The 19,066-nt window shown below is 48.5% G+C and overlaps 1 protein-coding gene across 2 annotated transcripts; it reads left to right on the top strand.

Annotated features, from left to right (window-relative positions):
- The first annotated feature begins 205 nt into the window (after positions 1 to 205).
- On the top strand, positions 206 to 2,650 carry HES4 (hes family bHLH transcription factor 4). 2 transcript variants are annotated; one of them, XM_074975088.1, is made up of 4 exons: positions 206 to 618; positions 1,158 to 1,253; positions 1,409 to 1,496; positions 1,760 to 2,650. In XM_074975088.1, exons 1-4 carry the CDS (start codon positions 511 to 513, stop codon positions 2,341 to 2,343), a joined length of 876 nt encoding a protein of 291 aa, XP_074831189.1. In that variant the 5' UTR covers positions 206 to 510; the 3' UTR covers positions 2,344 to 2,650. The 2 variants fall into 2 exon arrangements, with proteins under 2 accessions (XP_074831189.1, XP_074831187.1); XM_074975086.1 differs by having other exon boundaries at positions 1,757 to 2,646.
- Positions 2,651 to 19,066: the final 16,416 nt, after the last annotated feature.

Here is a 19,066-nt window from a genome sequence, read left to right as displayed (position 1 = left end):
GGGCTGGATTTTTGGGAAGCCCAGCGCGTGACTGACAGCTCGCGGGGGCGTCCTCCAATAGGCAGGCGGGCTGGCTGCCCGGTGGGGTGAGTCCAGGCTCTCATTGGCTGGCGAGAGTGTGGGAAAGAATGCAGAGAAGGTTTCACACGAATTGGGAGCAGCCGCTGGGTATAAATAGAGCGGGGGGTCCCTGAAGCACGGGCTTAGCAGCGGCAGCAGCCTGGCTCCAGCTGCCGGAGTGCAAGCCGGCTCGCGCAGGGTCGCCTCGCCGCTGTGCCCTGGCTAACCCTGCGATCAGTGATTGCAAAGCCAGACTCTTCCTTGAACCGTGTCCAGGGGGTGCAGCCGCCTAGATCCCCCCCCCCCACACGCTCTCCCAGACTCTGGGCTCGTTCCAAAGGATACAGTTTGAAAATAAATTGCATTATTATTTTTTTGCAACGTCCTTTCTGCCCTCCGCTTGCTTTTTTGTGGTCGAGAGACTTTTTTTTTTCTTTTTTCTTTTTTAAAATGCCCGCTGATACCATGGAGAAACCGACAGCCTCCCCGATTGCTGGTGCCCCAGCTACCTCCAGCCACACGCCGGACAAGCCCAAGAGTGCCAGTGAACACAGAAAGGTAAATTGCATCACTTCTTGCGCTCAGAGATGAAATGATCCCACCTGGCTCGTGTATAGATGGACAGGGATGTGGATGCACCTCGTCATGTTGCATATGCCATGATCTATTGCAATAGACGGTGCATCTAGTACAAATCTCCGTGATTAATATTAAAGCCATTCTCACCATGCAGTAATATGCAATAATGATGAAAATAGACATAAAATCGCTGTAACATACAGATGTGTACAGTCATAGGCAATAGTGATGAGTATAAAGTAATGTGAACACAGACCCCATACAATATACAGTGGCGTACAGTATATGCAGTCGTGATTACTACTTAGGAGCAGGCTGCATATGGGAGCGGGTAATGATTTGCAGTAAGAGACCTAGGTAGTATTCCATTAACACGCAGTAACAGACAAGTAGAGCAATCTGCAATAGACCTGCCCTGCCCTGCAGGTGAGATCCATGTATATAGCAATGAGATTGTCCTGTAGAAGGGAGGCAAATGTATTTATCTCTGCTTCTGTTTCCTTCCCCTTTCTCTCCAGTCCTCCAAGCCTATCATGGAGAAGCGGCGCCGTGCCAGGATCAATGAGAGCCTGGGGCAGCTGAAGACCCTCATCCTGGATGCCTTGAAGAAAGATGTAAGTTGAGCTCTGGAGATTTCAGGTGCAGTTTGGGAGGAGGAGAGGAGGACTCACAGGGACTATTCTGAAGGCTGCCAAGCTATGGGCGAGAGGGGTGGTGGTAAGAGGAGAGACCCCCATCTTTACCTTCTCCCCTTGGCTCTCTTTGCTAGAGCTCCAGGCACTCCAAGCTGGAGAAAGCAGACATCCTGGAGATGACGGTGAAGCACCTGCGGAACCTGCAGCGAGCCCAGATGACAGGTAAGCACCAGCTTTTCCAGTACAACTCCCTGGAGTGTGGGGGGAGCTCCAGCATTTGTGAACTGCTGGGCGGTAGACCAGAGACTGCAGCTGCCAATGCATGCAGCTCTGCAGCCAAGCACCGGGCACCCATTCAGCAGGTGCCCTTGGAATAAAGTCCCTGTACCACACTGCAGGGTGGGTGGAGGCTTGAAGTTCTGGGTCAGACCCTTCCTGCTTCCCAGTGCTAATATGTGACCCTCTCTCCTCTTCCATTGCAGCAGCTCTGAGTGCTGACCCCTCGGTCCTTGGCAAATACCGCGCTGGATTTAACGAGTGCATGAACGAGGTGACCCGGTTCCTCTCCACCTGCGAAGGGGTGAACACAGAGGTGCGCACACGCCTGCTCAGCCACCTCTCCGCTTGCCTGGGCCAGATCGTGGCTATGAATTACCCTCCACCGCCACCCCCAGCTGGTCAGCCTGCTCATCTGGCGCAGCCTCTGCACGTCCAGCTTCCCCCAGCTGCCACCGCAGCTGGAGCAGTGCCTGTGCCCTGCAAACTGAACCCTGCCGAAGCCCTTTCTCCCAAGGTCTATGGGGGTTTTCAGCTGGTCCCTGCTACTGACGGCCAGTTCGCTTTCCTCATCCCTAACCCAGCTTTTGCTCCCAACAGCGGACCTGTCATCCCCCTCTATGCCAACGCTAATGGACCACTGTCTTCAGGCAGCGGGCCAGGGAACGGAGCTGCAACCCCGTCAGCATCCCCAGTGCAGGGTCTGACATCATTTGGGGGTAGCATAGCTCCAGCGTCCCAAGCTGGGAGTCCCATTGGGGAACGCAGTGAATCCGTCTGGAGACCTTGGTGACTTGTGTAAAGCCTTCCTCCCTTCCCCCCCACAAAAAAACAAAACCACCACACGCTTTGGTTCCGTTGTATGGAACCTTGTTTTGTTTTTAAAGCAGACTTTTTTTAAAAAAAGGACTTTAGTACAAAGTGTATATTTATTTCCAGAGGTTGGGATCTCAACTTGTATTTTTTACTCCTTTAAAGAAATGCCTTTATTTGAAAGACTTTTTTAAAAAAAGAGAAGAGATTAGTTTTGTATCAAATATTCACACCAGTATAATGCCAAAGTTGTTTTATCTCGTTTGTGTGTGTGTGCGTGCGTCAAAAGACTTCCAAAAAAGTTACAGATGTTTGAACAAATAAACTCTTTGAAATAGAAATGTTTGCTCTCTTCATTGTGGGGGGGAGGGATAATAAAGCCCTTTGGGTGCAAATTGTGTGGGGAGCAATTTGGGTGACAAACTGAAGGATGCAGGCCAAGGATATTTTTATAGGGGTTTGGTTGATGGTAAAACCTCTTTTAAAATCTTTCAAAATTAGTTTATTTGGCATAAAACCAACGGTTTCATTTTTCACACATGGCTCTTGTAAGCCAGGGAAGCACTGTCTGCACACACCCCCACTTTCAGGAACACACTGCTCTCATTACCTGTTTTTAGGGAGTTCATTGAAATGAGATGCCCTATAAAATTTCTCCCCCCCCACACACACACACGCTTTAAGGGAGTGTGGGAGGGGGAGTGCAAAAGTTACTATCTTGCCTATGAAAGAGGCAAGCGAGTCGGTCTCTATTGTGGGGAATGGCAATTAAAAGGTATAAAGGGTCTCATCGAGTATGCAGCGGGCTCTTTTGGAAGTTTGGGATCCTATTGAAATGTCTGGGAACGCAGAGCTGAGGGTTAATGTTTGTCTTTTTTTTTTTTTTCTTCTCCCCCCTCATTGACAGGGCCAGATAGACTGATACTCAATGCTGTTGTCAATTCAATTGCCGGGCCTCACAATGCCTACCTCATAAAAGAGAATCATTCAGGGTGTTTTGTTTTGTTTTTTTTCCCCTGTGAGCAGGGGAATTGAGGAAAAGACAATTTTGCCACCCATTATGACTCACCCCCTCGACTTGAATCCTGGCCAAGTGGAAGCAATTGCAACCTTGTGCACAGAGAATTAACCACTTCGAATGGTCACCAATTAATAAGGCCGAGAACATTGGGAATGAATGCAAAGTGTGGAAGGGAAAGCATTGTGCATATTATTCCAATATTATGGTGGGGGAGAAGGGAACTGTCTGGCAAATTAAGCACGTATGCACAAGCCAGGCCTAAAGACATAACCCACCTCTGCTTTGCATCACTCAGCCCCTAGCAAGCAGATCCCTTTAATGCAAAGGGTGGTACATTATGTCCCAATAATAATCCAAAATCCTAGACTTTATAGGGTAATTAGCTGTGCCAAATGAGTTAGGTTGTGTTGAGGCCAAGAATTTTGCAAGACTCAAAAGAGTGACTGGACGTTCTTAGGGATAACAAGACCATCCAGTTCTAATAGTTAATGCTAAAAAAAAAACCCCAAGTTTTGGAAAGGATATAAAATCTCATGTTTCAGGCTTTAAATCTGTTAGGGGTTAGGATGAGACTTTCATGGAGGCAGATTATCCCAGATCTGCCAACGTGGAGGTTTCTCACACCACCTTATGAACCATCTGGCACTGGGCATCATTAGAGATAGGACACTGGATTAGATGGACTTTGGGTCTGATCCAATTTGGCAACTCCTGTGTTCCTAAATGTTGGTCAATGCAGACAGCACCCCAACACTTCCAAACCTGGGATGAAGTATCCATTGGAATGAGAGGGCTCCCAGGGGGCTTTGTTATGCAATCACAGACATAAAATCCGATTACAATACTAGCTCCCGTCCTCCCCAACCAGTCACCACCCCCGCCTCCTCTGTCTGAAGAAGAGGTGGAAGATCTGATGAAAGCCTGCCTGTCGCCTGGATGTAACTATATACCTCCCTGGGATAGCACCGTGTCCCTGGACTTGTCCCTTTATTCACCATTTCCCAGATCTGCCCTAGATTTGGCAGATTTTACTTTGCTAACATACGAAAGTATCCAAGCAAAAAGAAAACGGCAAGGGCTGACCCAAGTGACCTTATACAATGGCAAAAGTCTTTCCAATAGGGTTTTGATGTATTACATCAGTTCAAATATAGCAAACAATGTTAAGAAGTTCCTCCAGTGATTCCCCCGCCCCCACCAAAAGAGAGGCATTCAATAATATGCATTTTACATGACCCTTTCAAAGGCACTCATTAAGGGTTACACCTGTCATTAAGAAGATTATATGAACAATGAGACCTGTAATAGTTAAAGCACAGATCTGCTTTTATTTTCAGACCTGCTGCAGACTTTTGTGACCGTAGCCACACAACCACTCCGTGCCTCGGTTTCCGCCCCCCAAGTAAAATGCAGATAATGACGACAACTGTCCAGGAGGGACCAGAAGCTTAATGAATGAATATGTGTGAGGAAGTTTGAGATCCTTCTGGTAGAGAGAAGCCACCAACCTTAATTTTTCTGCCCATGACGGGATTTAACTAAAATTAGTTTCTATGACTGTATCGGCTCCTGTGTCCATCCCCCCCAGCCATTCTTTCTGGTTTTACAGGCCAATTTTCTGTATTTTAAGATATGTTTTTTCTCCCATGATCTTCGGTGTTTCTCATAGGTAACAATTTTTCACCCTGAAGGATGATTTTTTTTTAAGCTGGCATTGTCCCGATAAAGGTGCTATAAAAGTACAAAGGATGATGAAGATGAGGGTGGAAGGTGAAAGTCCAAAGGGGTGAACAAGGCACCAGGTGGTAATAATTATGCCATCATCACTCCACCTGGCAGGGTGCAGGCAGCCTGAAGTCCTGTGGATGTTGCACTTTACTGGGACGGTGTCCGAGGGAGGGAGAAAAATACAGTGATTTCAAAGCTGCAACAGAGCTAGACTGATGCCCCTACACTAAGCAGAACCCTTCTCCCTTAGTCCCAGGGATGGTGTAAAGTATTCACAGGAGGAAGGGTTGTCACAAGCTAGCCCACTGCCCAAAGGAGGCAGATAGCAACAAATAAAGCCTCTTTCCATTTGCTGGGGCATCAGGATGCAGCCCACCGGATTAATTTTCTCTCTGAGAAATGTAGTGGGGAAACAACCCCGAGCCATCAGCTAAGCACCCCAGAAGTTTCTATTTTCCTTTCCTGCCCTTTTCACTTTTCTTGCCTGGTAGCCCTGCTGCTGCCACACAACTGAACAATGGAATTTTCCTGTTCTCTCCTCTCACCCTGGCTTGGCTCTCTTGCCTTGCTCAGCTGGTTTCTCACCCTTGGCCTCCTCTCTCCCTTCCTGAAGTTCTTGTTTTTGCTTTTTCCTCCATCTCTCGCTGGGGATCGATTTCATCTGTGGGGCTCAGAGCGCCTCACAAAAAGGAGAAAGGGCAGCTGCAGGTGCGCTGGAGAGGTGGGGGTGCTGCGAGATTGCTGCGGTCTGGGGGTACAGAACATTGCTGGGGAGGCAACAGAATGAGGCCCCACAGACTTTTCTCCCTACATGTGACCCTGCAAAATAGGCCCGGCTGTGACCCCACCTGTCCCCAGAGCCTTCTGATCCTGGGCTATGTTCCATGTACTTCTAACTCTCCCACTGCTCAGAGATCTGTATTGTTGAGAGAAGTATGCTGCAGGCAGGATGGTGCCCATCAATACAAGACTGCAATGCACTAACAGTCATGCTTTGCACCTCCCATCCGAGAATCCCAAAACACTTTACATTACAAACCATTAAGCCTCACAACACCCCAGTGGTAGGAAACCAATTGCCATCTGTATGCTCTTCCATGAACCGATTCCCTGTGCAAACCAGAAAATGTCCTACTCCTTTTGCTCAGAGATCACATCCTTCTCCAGATTGAGGAGTTAAACACAAATCTCTCCCATAACCACCATGGGTGGGAGTGGAAATTAACTACAGGCATCCAAGATACAAGATAAAGAGTAGGGATAGGGAAAACTGGGGTAAGGGGTGGGGTTTGCATACACCCCCAAACCAGGCTGGCTTGCTGGTTTTATCCATACCAGTGGATTTCAGGTGTGGGAGGTACGGCATAAGATGGCTCCCTTGACTTCCACCAGGGAACAGCTTGGTTTTATGCACACTTTAAGCCAAGGGGTGGTTTATCAGAACACCCCCCCTAAAATTTAGGGGTAATTGTGGGAGAACTGGGGGACATATTTGGATAAACAGCTTTGAGTTAAACCCGCCCCCCCCCAAAATAGATACACATGTAAACACCCCACCCCCCCAAAAAAAAAACCCAATCCGGGGGGGGGGGGTGAAGCGATGCATTTGGGCAAGTGTGCGGCGGGGGGTCGGGGGCAGGCACCCAGCCAGCGGCGGCAGCAGCAGCAGCAGCCCCAGCCCCGCGGTGAGGGGCGGCGGATCCGAGCCAGGAGCCAGGCTGGGAGGGAGGCGGCGTGCGGAGCGGCGGCTGCCCCGGCAGCAGGCGGTGCGCTGGGCCGGGCGGCCGCCCTGGCCCCCAGCTCCGCCCGCGCCCGGCCCCGGCGTGGGACGGGAGGTCGTGAGAACCGCGCGAACCCTGCAGCCTGCGGCCGGGCGCGCCGCCAGCAGCCAGCCCCGCCCGGGCCGCGCCGACCCACACGCTGCAGGCTGAGCCGCCGCCGCCGCCGCCTGCGCCAGGCGAGAGCGTGCCCCGGCCACGGCCCCGCCCGGCCCGGGGCCGCCAGCCGCGCTCGCTGCTTCCCCCGCTGGGGCGCGGCGGGTGGCACCAGCGACGGGCCAAGTGGGGCATCGCCCGGGGCTAGGGGGTGGTGAGCCCGGGCGCAGCCGGGGCACCCAGGCAGGTGGGCTGGGGAGGGGCCAGGCGGGCTCCCGAGGGGGTTGACCCAGGCGGGCACCCTAAGGGGGCAGACGGGCTCCCGAAGGGGTTCACCCAGGCGGGCACCCTAAGGGGCAGACGGGCTCCCGAGGGGGTTGACCCAGGCGGACATCCTAAGGGGGCAGACCCAGGAGTAGACCCACCCTAGCAGAGAGGACCAAGGCAGGTGGGGACCCTGGGATGCAGAGGCTGGCATCCATCCCTAGTGGGAAGATCCAGATGACTGGGCGGACCTAGGGGCCAGCAGGCGGCCTAAGGAGCAGACCCGAGCCAGCATGTTTGCTTAATTAAAGAGAAGACCCAGATATTAAGCATGCACTTGGTTAACTAGGGTTTAACTTTAAGGAAGTGGAAAGACCCAAGTCTGCAGTAAATGTGAAGGATTTGCTGCCAGGGTTCGGGCTGCCCAGAAGGAAAGCAGCTTTGGGGCCAGATTGCGAATGTGGGAGCGGTTACATGAGCAGCCTTATTCTTATTCGTGCCAATGGGTGTAACTGCTTATTGCTGTGCATGAGGGCCCTGTGCCAATGACAAAAGAAACCAGTAATAGTGCTAATTTTAGGGTCTGATCTGGTTCCCATTGAATTCTGAGGATTTTGCCATTGACTTCAATGGGTCAAACTCTGCCATCCTTATACTGATTAGTACTTTACTAAAGGTCCAGTTCTACAGTATTCTGGCTATTACCAGCAGGAGAGTGAGTTTGTATGTGTGTCTGTGTGTGGGGGGGGGGGGGTGAAGGGTGAGAATACCTGGATTTGTGCTGGAAATGACCTTCCTCGATGATCACTTTAGATAAGCTGTTAGCAGCAGGACAGTGGGGTGGGAGGAAGTTTTGTTTCATGGTCTCTGTGTGTATATAATGTCTTCTGCAGTTTCCACGATATGCTATGCATCCGATGAAGTGAGCTGTAGCTCACGAAAGCTCATGCTCAAATAAACTGGTTAGTCTCTAAGGTGCCACAAGTACTCCTTTTCTTTTTTCTTTTTACAGTATTCTACGTGAGTAAGGGTATCAGAATCTGCCCCATTATTATACTACTCTTTGCACCAAATTTAAAATAGTGTCTCTCTGTGTATGTTACTGATTAACATCCAAGGACACATGATTCTGTAAAATGCCCTTGTTATGCAGATTTTATTATTAGGTAAACACTTACCATGCATTTACTAATGATCCTACAAGGATCTACACTTTAGTAGACTCTTACTCCTCAACTAACTCCCCCTGAAATCTGACTGTTTGGAGATTAAAGGGCTACTCAGCATGAGGAATTCTACCACAATTTGGCCCATATTGCTTCCTGAGTCATTACTATTCTAACATACAGGTCCGAATGGTCCTTTTTATGTCGCCTCTCCATCTGTCTTTTCTAGATGTCTAAACAGTGAGCGTTGTTTTGGGACAAGCTTTAGAGGAGTCACTGACCACCTTAAATGGAAGCCAGGTCACCAAGTAGGTTGAGTCAAACAACTAGTTGCTTCAAATTGTTAATCCCAAAGACCCTTTGACTAAAAGGAGGGGACGGGAGCCCCCAGAGCAAATGGCAGGTCGCAGGCAGCTCCCATAGCTCAATGAATGCAGCCAGATTTACTCAGGCTGTTAACTTGATTAATTGAAATGAAGTTCCTCTAGAGAATCGGGCGTGTTCTTTGAGGTCAGGGTCACAACACTGAGATGCTTAATCAGATCTTTCCATTTAGCCCCTCTTAAGCAGGGTGGAATGCAGGCTCTTTCAAAGCAAGGCAGTTGGCGCCAAATTTCTGCTCTGCTTTCTGCCTCTTCCTTTGCATTCAACCAACACATCCGTCATTATTAAATAAAACATCTCCAAGCCTGCAAATCCAACTCAGGTGGATTTTTTGCAACCAACACTTGCAGAAAAACAGCGCTGTCTAATTTTGATGTTACGGAGCGTTTAGAAAGTGAAGCAGAATGGTGGGAGGAGGATAATTATTACTGCAAAGTAATTCCTGCAGGAGCTGAAGGGCAGGTGTTTGTGGATACCAAATTCTTTTATCCAAATGAAGCATTTCATTTGGGGGGCAGCGGAGGGGGGAGATGGTGTTTTAGTGATACCCATTACAGATGGCAAAAGCAGCTTTTTCATTACAATTCAAGAGCATGTCATATTGCAAAATAACATGGATTGATTTGAATTTTTGCTTGCCTACTATATGGGCCTGATCCTGCACACACTAAATCAATGAGAGTTTGGCCATTGATTTAACACATGCAGGATTGGGCTGTAAGTGAGTGTCATATGCCACATGTACTTTTAGGGCCCTATTCTGTTTCTGTTGTGGCCCATGGAAGTAGAATTGGGCCCCTTGCATCAATATGCATTTATTTAGTACTGCAAAATTGTTCCTATTTCTTTATTTTACCAAATAATGTTGGATCACTCACTATCTCAATTTCATAAGATCTCAAGATTTTATATGCAATTACATACAAAATCCTCATGCATCACATTATTGATACAAACTTTGGTTCAGCATATCTTGCAATTACAAAGTCCTACAAATCTTGGGAAGACTGTTTTTTAAACACCTCATGTCCACTGATCAATTTTAAATGCGTACAGTCCAGGATAATGATCTGAGGCCATAGGCTTACTAACGTGTACTTAAGAGATTCAGTTATCAGTGCTGGTCGAAATTTTCCAAAGTAATTGGGGCCTTACAGAGGTCTAATTTTCAGGAAGTGCTGAGTACCTGCCCTCTGAAAATCAGGCCCCTTTAAGGCACCTCAGGTTGGGAAGCCAATAACTAAGGCACTGGTAGCCACTTCTGAAAATCTTGGCCTGCAGTTTTTAGCTTTAGTTTTTAACAGGTCCAATCAAGCTCCTATTCATGTCAATAGGGGGTGGAAAAAGCCTCTCATTGACTTCAGCAGGAGTTGAGAGCGTTCAGCACCTTGGCAAGATTGGACTCAGCGCTTTTCTCTCTGAAGCAGCTCATGATTGCACATGCAAACTGGGAGCAAGATGCGACAATGTTAATGCCACCTGCAGCAATAGGTCGGATGGTGTCACTATTTTAAATCCTTGCAGTAATGCAGTTCACTTTGGATTCTCCAGAGTTGGCTGCATGGAAAATTATATCAATATGCATTGCCATGGTCAGCCACCTGTCAGTAACAACCCTGCCCTTCCTACAAAATCTACACTGTCTCTCGCTTATTTCCTTGCTGCATCCTATAGCACCGGCTTGAAACAACTCAAATATGTCTTTACGCTTCTTTTCATTTCCTGGTTTGTCAGCAGACACAGGTCTGGGGTGAGCCAACCTTTCCTTTCCAAGTCAGGGTTTGTCTGTCAGCTGTATGCAGGACAGCACACATCTGGAGGTGCGTGTGGTTCGTGCAAAAACGAGCCATTTTCCTTTGTGTGCCTCAACAATAAACACTTTTCTTAGGAAAATATTTGTAAACAGGCTTCTTGCTTTCAAAGGATGGAAAGATTTCAAGGGCTAAACATAAAAATAGACAGTGACAGATGAAGAAAGGCATGAGAATGTATTTCAGTTTAGCAAAGGCACAAATCAGGGTCTCTGAGCAGACGGTGTTTTTTTTTTTTTTTTTTTAATTTGACAGCATTCTGGTGTTAAAAACAGCTGACAAATATTACAAGCAAAGGGCTTTGCGACGAGCTCCCCAAGCCTGACAGAGCGACAGGGGCAGGTGAGGAATTCTTGAGCAGTGTGGGTGGGATGTGTGAAGGCAAAAGCTATCCCTAGACATCTAAAATCAATTAGCAGCATTTAGAGGCTATATTTAACCTTGACTTCTGGAGGCAGGCAGAGCATGGTTTATAGTTTCATCATTAAGAGTGTTTACGTGTTTAGAGGTCTAGCCCAGAAAAAAAAAAAAGGAGATAAAACAAGTATAAAGCACTTTTCTAAGCAAAGCAAGGTTGGTGGAGGAGAACTTTTTCCTTGGAAAGAACACATATGCAGCAATTTGTGGAGCGTTGGTTAGATTCTGATCTCAGTTACTGGTATAACCATGATCAGAATCTCACCCTGTATTGGGACATAGGGCCTGGGTTAATTCAGGAGTGGGTGAATTGAAGTCAATGAAGTTAACCCCAGTATGAGTAAGAGAAGCATCAAGCCATATTCTGCAAACCTTGCACTAAATGGTACTCACCCACTGACCTCAGTGGCCTTGTCTTCACTGCAAAGGTGACTTGAGTTCTAACGCAAGTCCCATACACAAGAAGAAAACCCCACTCCCTTGAGTTTGGGACTGCTCGTGTGAATAAATGCTACTTAACATGAGTAACGATTGCAGAGTAATCAGGCTTATGGTGTGTAGCGTGCACTTGTTTTAGTTAATTCCATTCTGGTTTGCGTGAAAATACCAAATTTCCATCTTTTTGGGTAAGACATAAACCTGAGATCCTGACCCCTCTGGCCAATTAAAGATCCCATGACGTTTTTCACAAGAATGGTGGTGTTAACCACTGTGTCCCTCCCATCCAGATCTCGTTCAGACGCTCACATTCTACTTTGCTGATTTCTCACTTCATTCCTCACTCCCTGCCCCAAAATGCTGTGTAGTGTTGTTGTCAACAGCTGCCACCTTCCACCCATAGGAGTGGCTGCACGTGAGTGGTGAGTTAACTGATTCTTGTATAGGGCCCAGATCTGGCAAACAGTTATGCCTGGGAATATCTCTTTAAATTGCTGGGAACATCATTTGCTGTTTGTAAAGGCCTTTGAGATATTTTGAGTTTGAAAGGCTATATTTCAATGTAAGTATTTTATATTATTATTTATTATTAAGGCTACAATTTGTTATGGTTATTTTTAGTAAAAGACAGGGACAGGTCGCAGGCAATAAACAAAAAGTCACGGAAGCCAGGACCTGTCCCTGACTTTTACTAAAAACATCCCTGATAAAATGGGGAGTGAAGAGGAGCCTGCCTGCTCCCCCCATCTCTCCCAGCAGCTAGGAGCTGCAGGGACCCCATTGCTTGAACAGCTGCGGGGTCCCTCTGCTGGCACTGACGGTGGCTGGGAGCTGTGGGGGGGAGCCGATTGCTCACGGCAGCTGGCTGGGGAGCTACAGGGGCTCCCCCAGGGATCCCCCTACTTGCAGCCACTGAGCAGCTGGTCAGTTGCAGGGGTCCTGCTGCCTGGGGGAGGGTCCCCCGCCACTGCTGGGTTGCCGCAGGGTCCCCAGTGTCACGGAGGTCGCTGGAAGTCACGGATTCCATGACCTCCATGACATAATCTTAGCCTTATTTATTATCCATCTGGTTGTCCATCACACCAACTTTTTTCTGGATTTGTCCATCACCAGTGGAAAGCTCATGATCTGTACATGTCAAAAGTGGCTTTGGTTTTTCCAGTTAGTCAGCTGTTGACCAGCTTACGCCGCTGATAGGTAATGCAGATTTCTAATCAGGAAGGTAATTTGTTTACTTTGCACATCTCATGTGAGCATGGGTTTATTTAGCAAACCACAGATGGTGCCTGGGGAGGTTTAGGACAAGTGATGTTTTCTGCTGTTTTCCTGCATCTAGGATCTTAAATCCTCTCTTAGGAAGTGGAAAGGTACAACAGCAAGAACATTCACAGATAAATAGCAAAGGCAATGAAATGTATTATTGGTATACATTGGGATTGGGAGCTCGCTGTGCAAGGCACTGTACACACACGGAAATTAGACTTGATATGCAGAATGACCACAATCAGCGAATGACTTATTGATTGCACTCTGCTTCAGGAGAAGTTTTTTCAGCCAGTAAATATATAAACAGGATTTCTTTTCACATTGCTGCTGAGCAGTGGAAGTCATAAGAACATCAGAACGGACATACTGAGTCAGACCAATGGTCCATCTAGAGCAATATCCTGTCTTCTGACAGTGGTCAATGCCAGACTCTTCAAAGAGAATGAACAGAACAGGGCAGTCATCAAGTGATCATCCCCTTTCCTCCCGTCCCAGCATCTGTCTGTCAGAGACCTAGGGACACCCAGAACATGGGGTTGCATTCCTGACCATCTTGGCTAATAGGCATTGGTGGACTCTCCTCCATCACTTTATGTATGTTACAACCTCATGAAGACAACAGAGCAGAGCCATGCACCTAAGAGTTACGAGATGGGACAAACATTATTTAAACTTAAAATCCACCGAGACACATCTATCATCTGGTTATTTTTAGTGGGGACCCAGAGTGCTGTGACCTGATCGTGAGGAGGGTAAATTCAACTGCCTTGAAGCAACTTGAGTTCTTTGCAAATAGCGAGCTGTTAAAAACAATTCTGGAATGTGATTGTTTCACCTACCAGTGTGACCTGCACTGTGGACTTCACTGACTTCTGCCAAGCTGGAGTATCATTCGGTAACAGTATGTTTACAAGCATTGAAACAACCTGGCCCCTGGCTAGTGAAGAACTGAAACTGACTGTGTCCCCTTGTGTGTGTGATGTTAGAAACACAAGGTCAGTCTCCTAAAAGATGACAGAGCTAGTTCCTTTAGAAGCTTTTTCATCATTCACATTGCCAGTCATTTACTCCCGTTAGAATAGATGACAACATATATTAATGTAACGCAAGCTACTGGCGCAGAGCAAAGTTTTCTAAAAATGGAGGCCTTTTTGCACACGGGTTGCAATTCAATCCCATTGTTAAGGATTTTAATTCACAAAGATACTTCCCATAAGCAAAGGAGGGTTTCCTGACTGAAAACAGGCAGCCCAGGAAACCTAGCTAGCGGACATGCTCGCTTCTTCAACTTCTCTTCCCAAATGGGACATGGGGGAGCGGACTTTCAAAAGAGCTCTGTGCTTAGCAGCTCTGGTTGTTCTCAAATGGCTCTGTCTTGATGGGCAAATTGGAGGTGGCTTTTGATGGTGTTATCTCAGCTGAGTTAGCTGAACATGACAGAAAGCTTTCTTAATGCTTGGGATGCAGTCGGGTTAGCTGGCTGTGTTGTAGCCTCAGCCGGATAGACACTAGAAGAGTTATACCCTAGTATAGTCATGTTAGTTACAGGGTGATTTTTTTACTGGTACAGTTTTGCCAGCATAAGCCCTAGTGTGGATGCAGTTGTACGACTATAAAAGTGCCTTAGGCCTTGTCTGTGCTACAAATGTTTGCCTGTGCTAAAATTAAGTGTCAGGGTCACATTTACAGGTCCACTCCTAAGTGAGGCTTATTTTCTATGTACAAATAAAGTTTGGCTCCTGGTATATACAACCCTGCTTGCAGTACAGAGAGCAAGCAACCTGCTATTAGTGTATAATGGTTCATTCAGAGGGCACATGAACAGAAGATCTGGTCCTTCTGAAATACAGATTATGTCTCTTAAAGCAAATTCTGCCCAGGATAAATTAACTCTCACACCTTAGCTTTGATCATAAATGCTTTCAAAGCTTTTGGGTTCTATGGTTTCAGAGGCTTTCACTCTGAAATCTCAGAGGACTGGTTTGAGAGAGCTATGCCATGCTATCGGAGAATCAATTTCCCACATCAGCTGATTCATCAAGAGCAAAGCTAAATTCGTGCCTGGGACAGATGCATACACTTAGCACTGCAGGGCAATAGTTCACATTGCTGAGTGGAGAAGGGGAGAAGCATATCCCCCTGCTACTGAAAAATCTGCAGGATGGGGTCTAGGTATAGCCATGGGGCAGCTTCCCCTCTCAGAGTTTTTCACAGAATGTCCTGTCTGGGGTGGGGTGCGCAGATCACTGGGGAATCTCCACAAGCCCTATGTCTCTGCATTGCTTCTGGGCTCCATCGCTTCGGATACTTGCTTTGCCTCCCTAGTAAGCTCAGTTCAATGGTGCATCACTGCCTGGGTTCACCTCCGGGTACCTGCCCCTGCAAACCCCGCCCATGAGTGGGAGCTCCACAGCATGAAAGGGTGCCAAGCAAAACTTATACAGCCCACAGCTGTAACACAGATTCCCCATTAGTCACCACTGATTCCTGGGCCCAAGAAGAGTGGGGGTGGGGGCGGGGTTAGGGGTGCTGGAGATGGAGCTGACCCCCCCCTTAAAGGGGGTTATCCTCCACCCTCAGATCCTGGGGGATGTCTTTCCCTGCAGGAACTTAATTCGTGAAGAAGGGGTAAAAGTGGAGTCAATGTGGCTAAAGCAATCCAGCACTATGCTCGTTCCCGTTCCCGTTTCGGTATCCTAGGTGCTTCACAAAGGGACATCTGATTTCCATCACAGGAGCATGCACCCCGCTTCTCCAGAAAGGCTCCCAGGGATCTCAGCCAACCCCAAGTTATTTCGTATTAACAGGTGCATGCCCTTTTTGCACGGTGGAAAAGGGTAGCCCAGGGTTGGAGGGAGGGTGGTCTCAAGGTGAGGGCCCTGCACTGAGGCTTAGGAGACTTAAGTTCATTTCCCTGCTGAGACACAGATTTCCTGTGGGACCCGAAATAAATCCCCTGATCTGTCCTGGGCCTTGGCATCCCATCTGTAAAATGGGGATAATCCTGCCCTACCTCACAGGAGCGATGGGGGGGGGGATGCAATCCCCCTAGTGACTGTCCGCAGTGGGGACCACAGAAATAGATAGAGAAGCCTGGATCCCCAAGGTACCGAGATGTCGCCGTGACGAGTACTGCCTCAGAAACTCACAGGAACAAGACTGCCACCCTCAAAGCCTGAGCGAGGTGCCCAGGCTCCCCATACAATGAACGGGGAGAGCTCGGGACCTTAGCACGTGATCCACAGAAGTCAGCATGGTAGGCAGCGGGGAGCTGCAAATGGTCAAGACCTGCTGTCCAAGTGGGAACCCAATCCTGCCTGGGAAGAGTTGGAGGGACTTTGGCCAACTGAGGCTCATAAGACTGATGGGTGATCTCTGGTAAGCTTTTAGTGTGCGTACAGGAACTTTTATTGTTTTTGTATGTTTTCTCGGTGATGCTTTCACCTCCAGAATAAATGTGCTTGCTTATAAAGCCCTGTGTGGTAACTTGCTACTGCTGGCAATTACAGCTGTTCATAGCCTTCAAAGAGAAAGCAAAATGCAGATACTGGCCTGTTTAGGCAGTCTGGCTTGCTGGGGGTGTCACAGGATAGGCAAAGCACTGTGTGGCCTGGAAAAATCCTGGTCAGAAAGGACAGAGACATGGGTGTCCACTCAAGAGAGGTGATGGCCAAGGAACTGGGAATCTAGAGCTGGTGTCCTTGATGGACCACAGAGCAGGAAACACAGGTGCAGTTGTACCACCTATGAGAGTGGCCGTGTGTGTGAAATGAATGGAAGCAGGATTTATTGGGCACCACATAAGAAAGTCTGTTCTTCCAGGATCTCATAGCCTATATAAGTGTCAGCTAAACAGCTGCCTCTTGGGGCTTCCTATTGAAACTTTCCAACCTTTTGCGGTCTGCTTCTCCCTAGTCATATTCTTCCCATAACCTGGGAGTTCCATCAGCTTCTGCTGAAAGATCCAGATTCATCCGTTGCCTTCAGAGGAGTTGTACCAGGGATGGGCTTAGCCCAGTATTTATTTGCTGACCCTTGAGGTCCATTGGCCCATGCCCTTCTTCCACTGTCAAATCCTATATCTCAAGGTAACAGCAATGCTAAAGAACTGGGATGTTCTGAGACTAGCCAGGAAATTATTTGTTCGAACAGTCCTATAATATATGGATGATGGAATTCTACCCCTGATGACCTGTCAGGTAGAACTCTGGCTATGGGTGCTGGCTGGGATGACACATTCATAGATAACAAACTTTCCTGTCAATCACCAGTGTTGTTAGACTTGGACTTGACATGACAGCCATGGCTAACAACAGTTTTGATTGACGTGTGTACGGATTGCGAAATATGGAATGTAAACGGAAACAGGCCTCCTCGCTGCATGGACATACCCCTGTATGCATTTTAAAACCCATAGCAAATGCCAGCATTTTTTAAAGTAACACAGGCTGAGCACCTCTTCATAATGCTGTGCTGAAATTAACCTGGATTACCTGTTGGGGGATTTTCGGCTCCTTGTTTTCTGTTAGAGTCTGCTCATACTAACTTCCAGTAGTCTCCTGATAGAAACTCTGACCCTTGTAGGTATTCTGCAGAGTTCATCACCAGCCATCAGGACTGTAACCAAAGCATGGTCTAGCATTTGCCCCATTAACTGCCTCAAAATGCTGAGTTCATCAAGCCAATTGGCCGGTAATGAGCGGTCTTCCCATGCAGTCCAGCGATCCGACACACAGTCTGGGAAACATCTCTCACCACTGACTAGGTACTGCTCCCAATGGGTATATTTCCTGGGGTAACAGGGGACACACCCATAGTCAGGACCCTGCAGGTGAGCACTGTCGTCACAGAGGACAGGAGATACTTGGGTACTAATGGGTTAAATGCTAGATGTAGTCTTCCCGTTGAGCGGCAGGATGCGTCACAAAGCCCTGCATGCCCAGTCCCGTCTTTACAAGAGTAGAAGTAGAAAGGCTCAGGCCATGGGTGGGGAATGGGCATGCCTCAGGAGACATGGTCTTAAGCCTGTTGAGGTGCTTAGCTAAACCTAGCTTTTTGACCACTGGTGTAACCCAGTGCCGGACAGCAGCACACCCTGCCTTGCTTATCATGAGTTACTTTGTACTTATACACGTGCGAATGGGTCCGATTGCAGGATCAGGGCAAGGGCCAGTGAAAGCTGCATGCAACCCCCTGACAAACTCCTCCAGGGCATCACTTCGGCCCTTCTGAAGCTGCTGTTTATCAACTGCACTTCTTAAAGCAGGGCAGGTTTGATGCTTTGCAGGGGTCGATCTATGATCAGGGGCCTCTGCTGCCTTTTCCCTCTTCTCTTTAAACGCTGTCAGTTATTTTAGGAGAGCGATGGAATCCAGACAGATCTGTCTCCCTGGAGGGGAGCGAAGGGTGGTGGCAGAGGAGGAGGAAGCGGGGAAGTCAGCTTGTAGATCAGCTACAGGCTGGGGCACGCTCTGGGATGTAGCTTCGGGGAAGTTATTCATCTTTCAATTCACCCTGGGGGTTTCTCGGTCTCATTTTCCCATCGCTGGGTCTATTATTTCAGTCATTGTGAAGGTATCCTGTCGGAGCTGTCAGCCTGGGAGTGGCCCACCTCCCCCGTGACACAGGGCAGAAGGCATGGGAAAGTGTCGGCCTGCCAAGACTGCACGCTCAGAGCAGAGGCTGCTGCTTGCCTCACGCTGGAAACTTGCCCGCGGCATATTGTTCATGTCATTACAACACTTGCACACAACCAGCAGGTTTCACCTATCAACCTGCCTCAGAAGGAAGGGAAGGGAAAGAAAAATGGGCATCTCGAGAGGGAGGCGTAGAGTCACGGGGTGAGTTTACGAGCCCAGAGCCAGCAGCCACATGCCCTTTTCACCTTGTGCTGGGCTCCACCCTGACCTCCCAGGGAGTCATCTGGGGCTGAGGTTCCTTAGCAATCCAGCAGGTGTGCCTATGGCAGGTCGGGCATGAGGGAAGGTCTGCACCGGCTCCCCCATCACACCAGACAAAGGCCTGGGCGTGCTGTGCTGAGCTCCTGGGTGGAGAGCCCAAGATGCCCACCCTCCACATTCAACCCTGGCACACGCCCTGGCTACACAGTCAAAGGAAAATTCCCCTGGCGGGTCTGAGCCTGGACCGCCGCAACTTGATGAGTGCCGAGCACCTGCAGCTCCTGTCAAAGTCCAGGGGAGCTAAGGCTGCTCAAGGTGAATCTACAAGGTGCTGAGCACCTTCCGCTCTCACTGATGCCACGTGGGCCAAATGCTGGGAGGTGCTGAGTGCCGTTGAAGTCCTTGGGAGGTGAGGACACAGACCCTTGCAGGAT

The sequence above is a fragment of the Natator depressus genome, chromosome 18 (genome assembly GCF_965152275.1).
Source record: "Natator depressus isolate rNatDep1 chromosome 18, rNatDep2.hap1, whole genome shotgun sequence".
In the NCBI taxonomy this organism is placed as follows: domain Eukaryota; kingdom Metazoa; phylum Chordata; order Testudines; family Cheloniidae; genus Natator; species Natator depressus.
The sequence above is the reverse complement of the archived record's forward strand: the minus strand, read 5'-3'. Positions and strand labels throughout refer to the sequence as shown.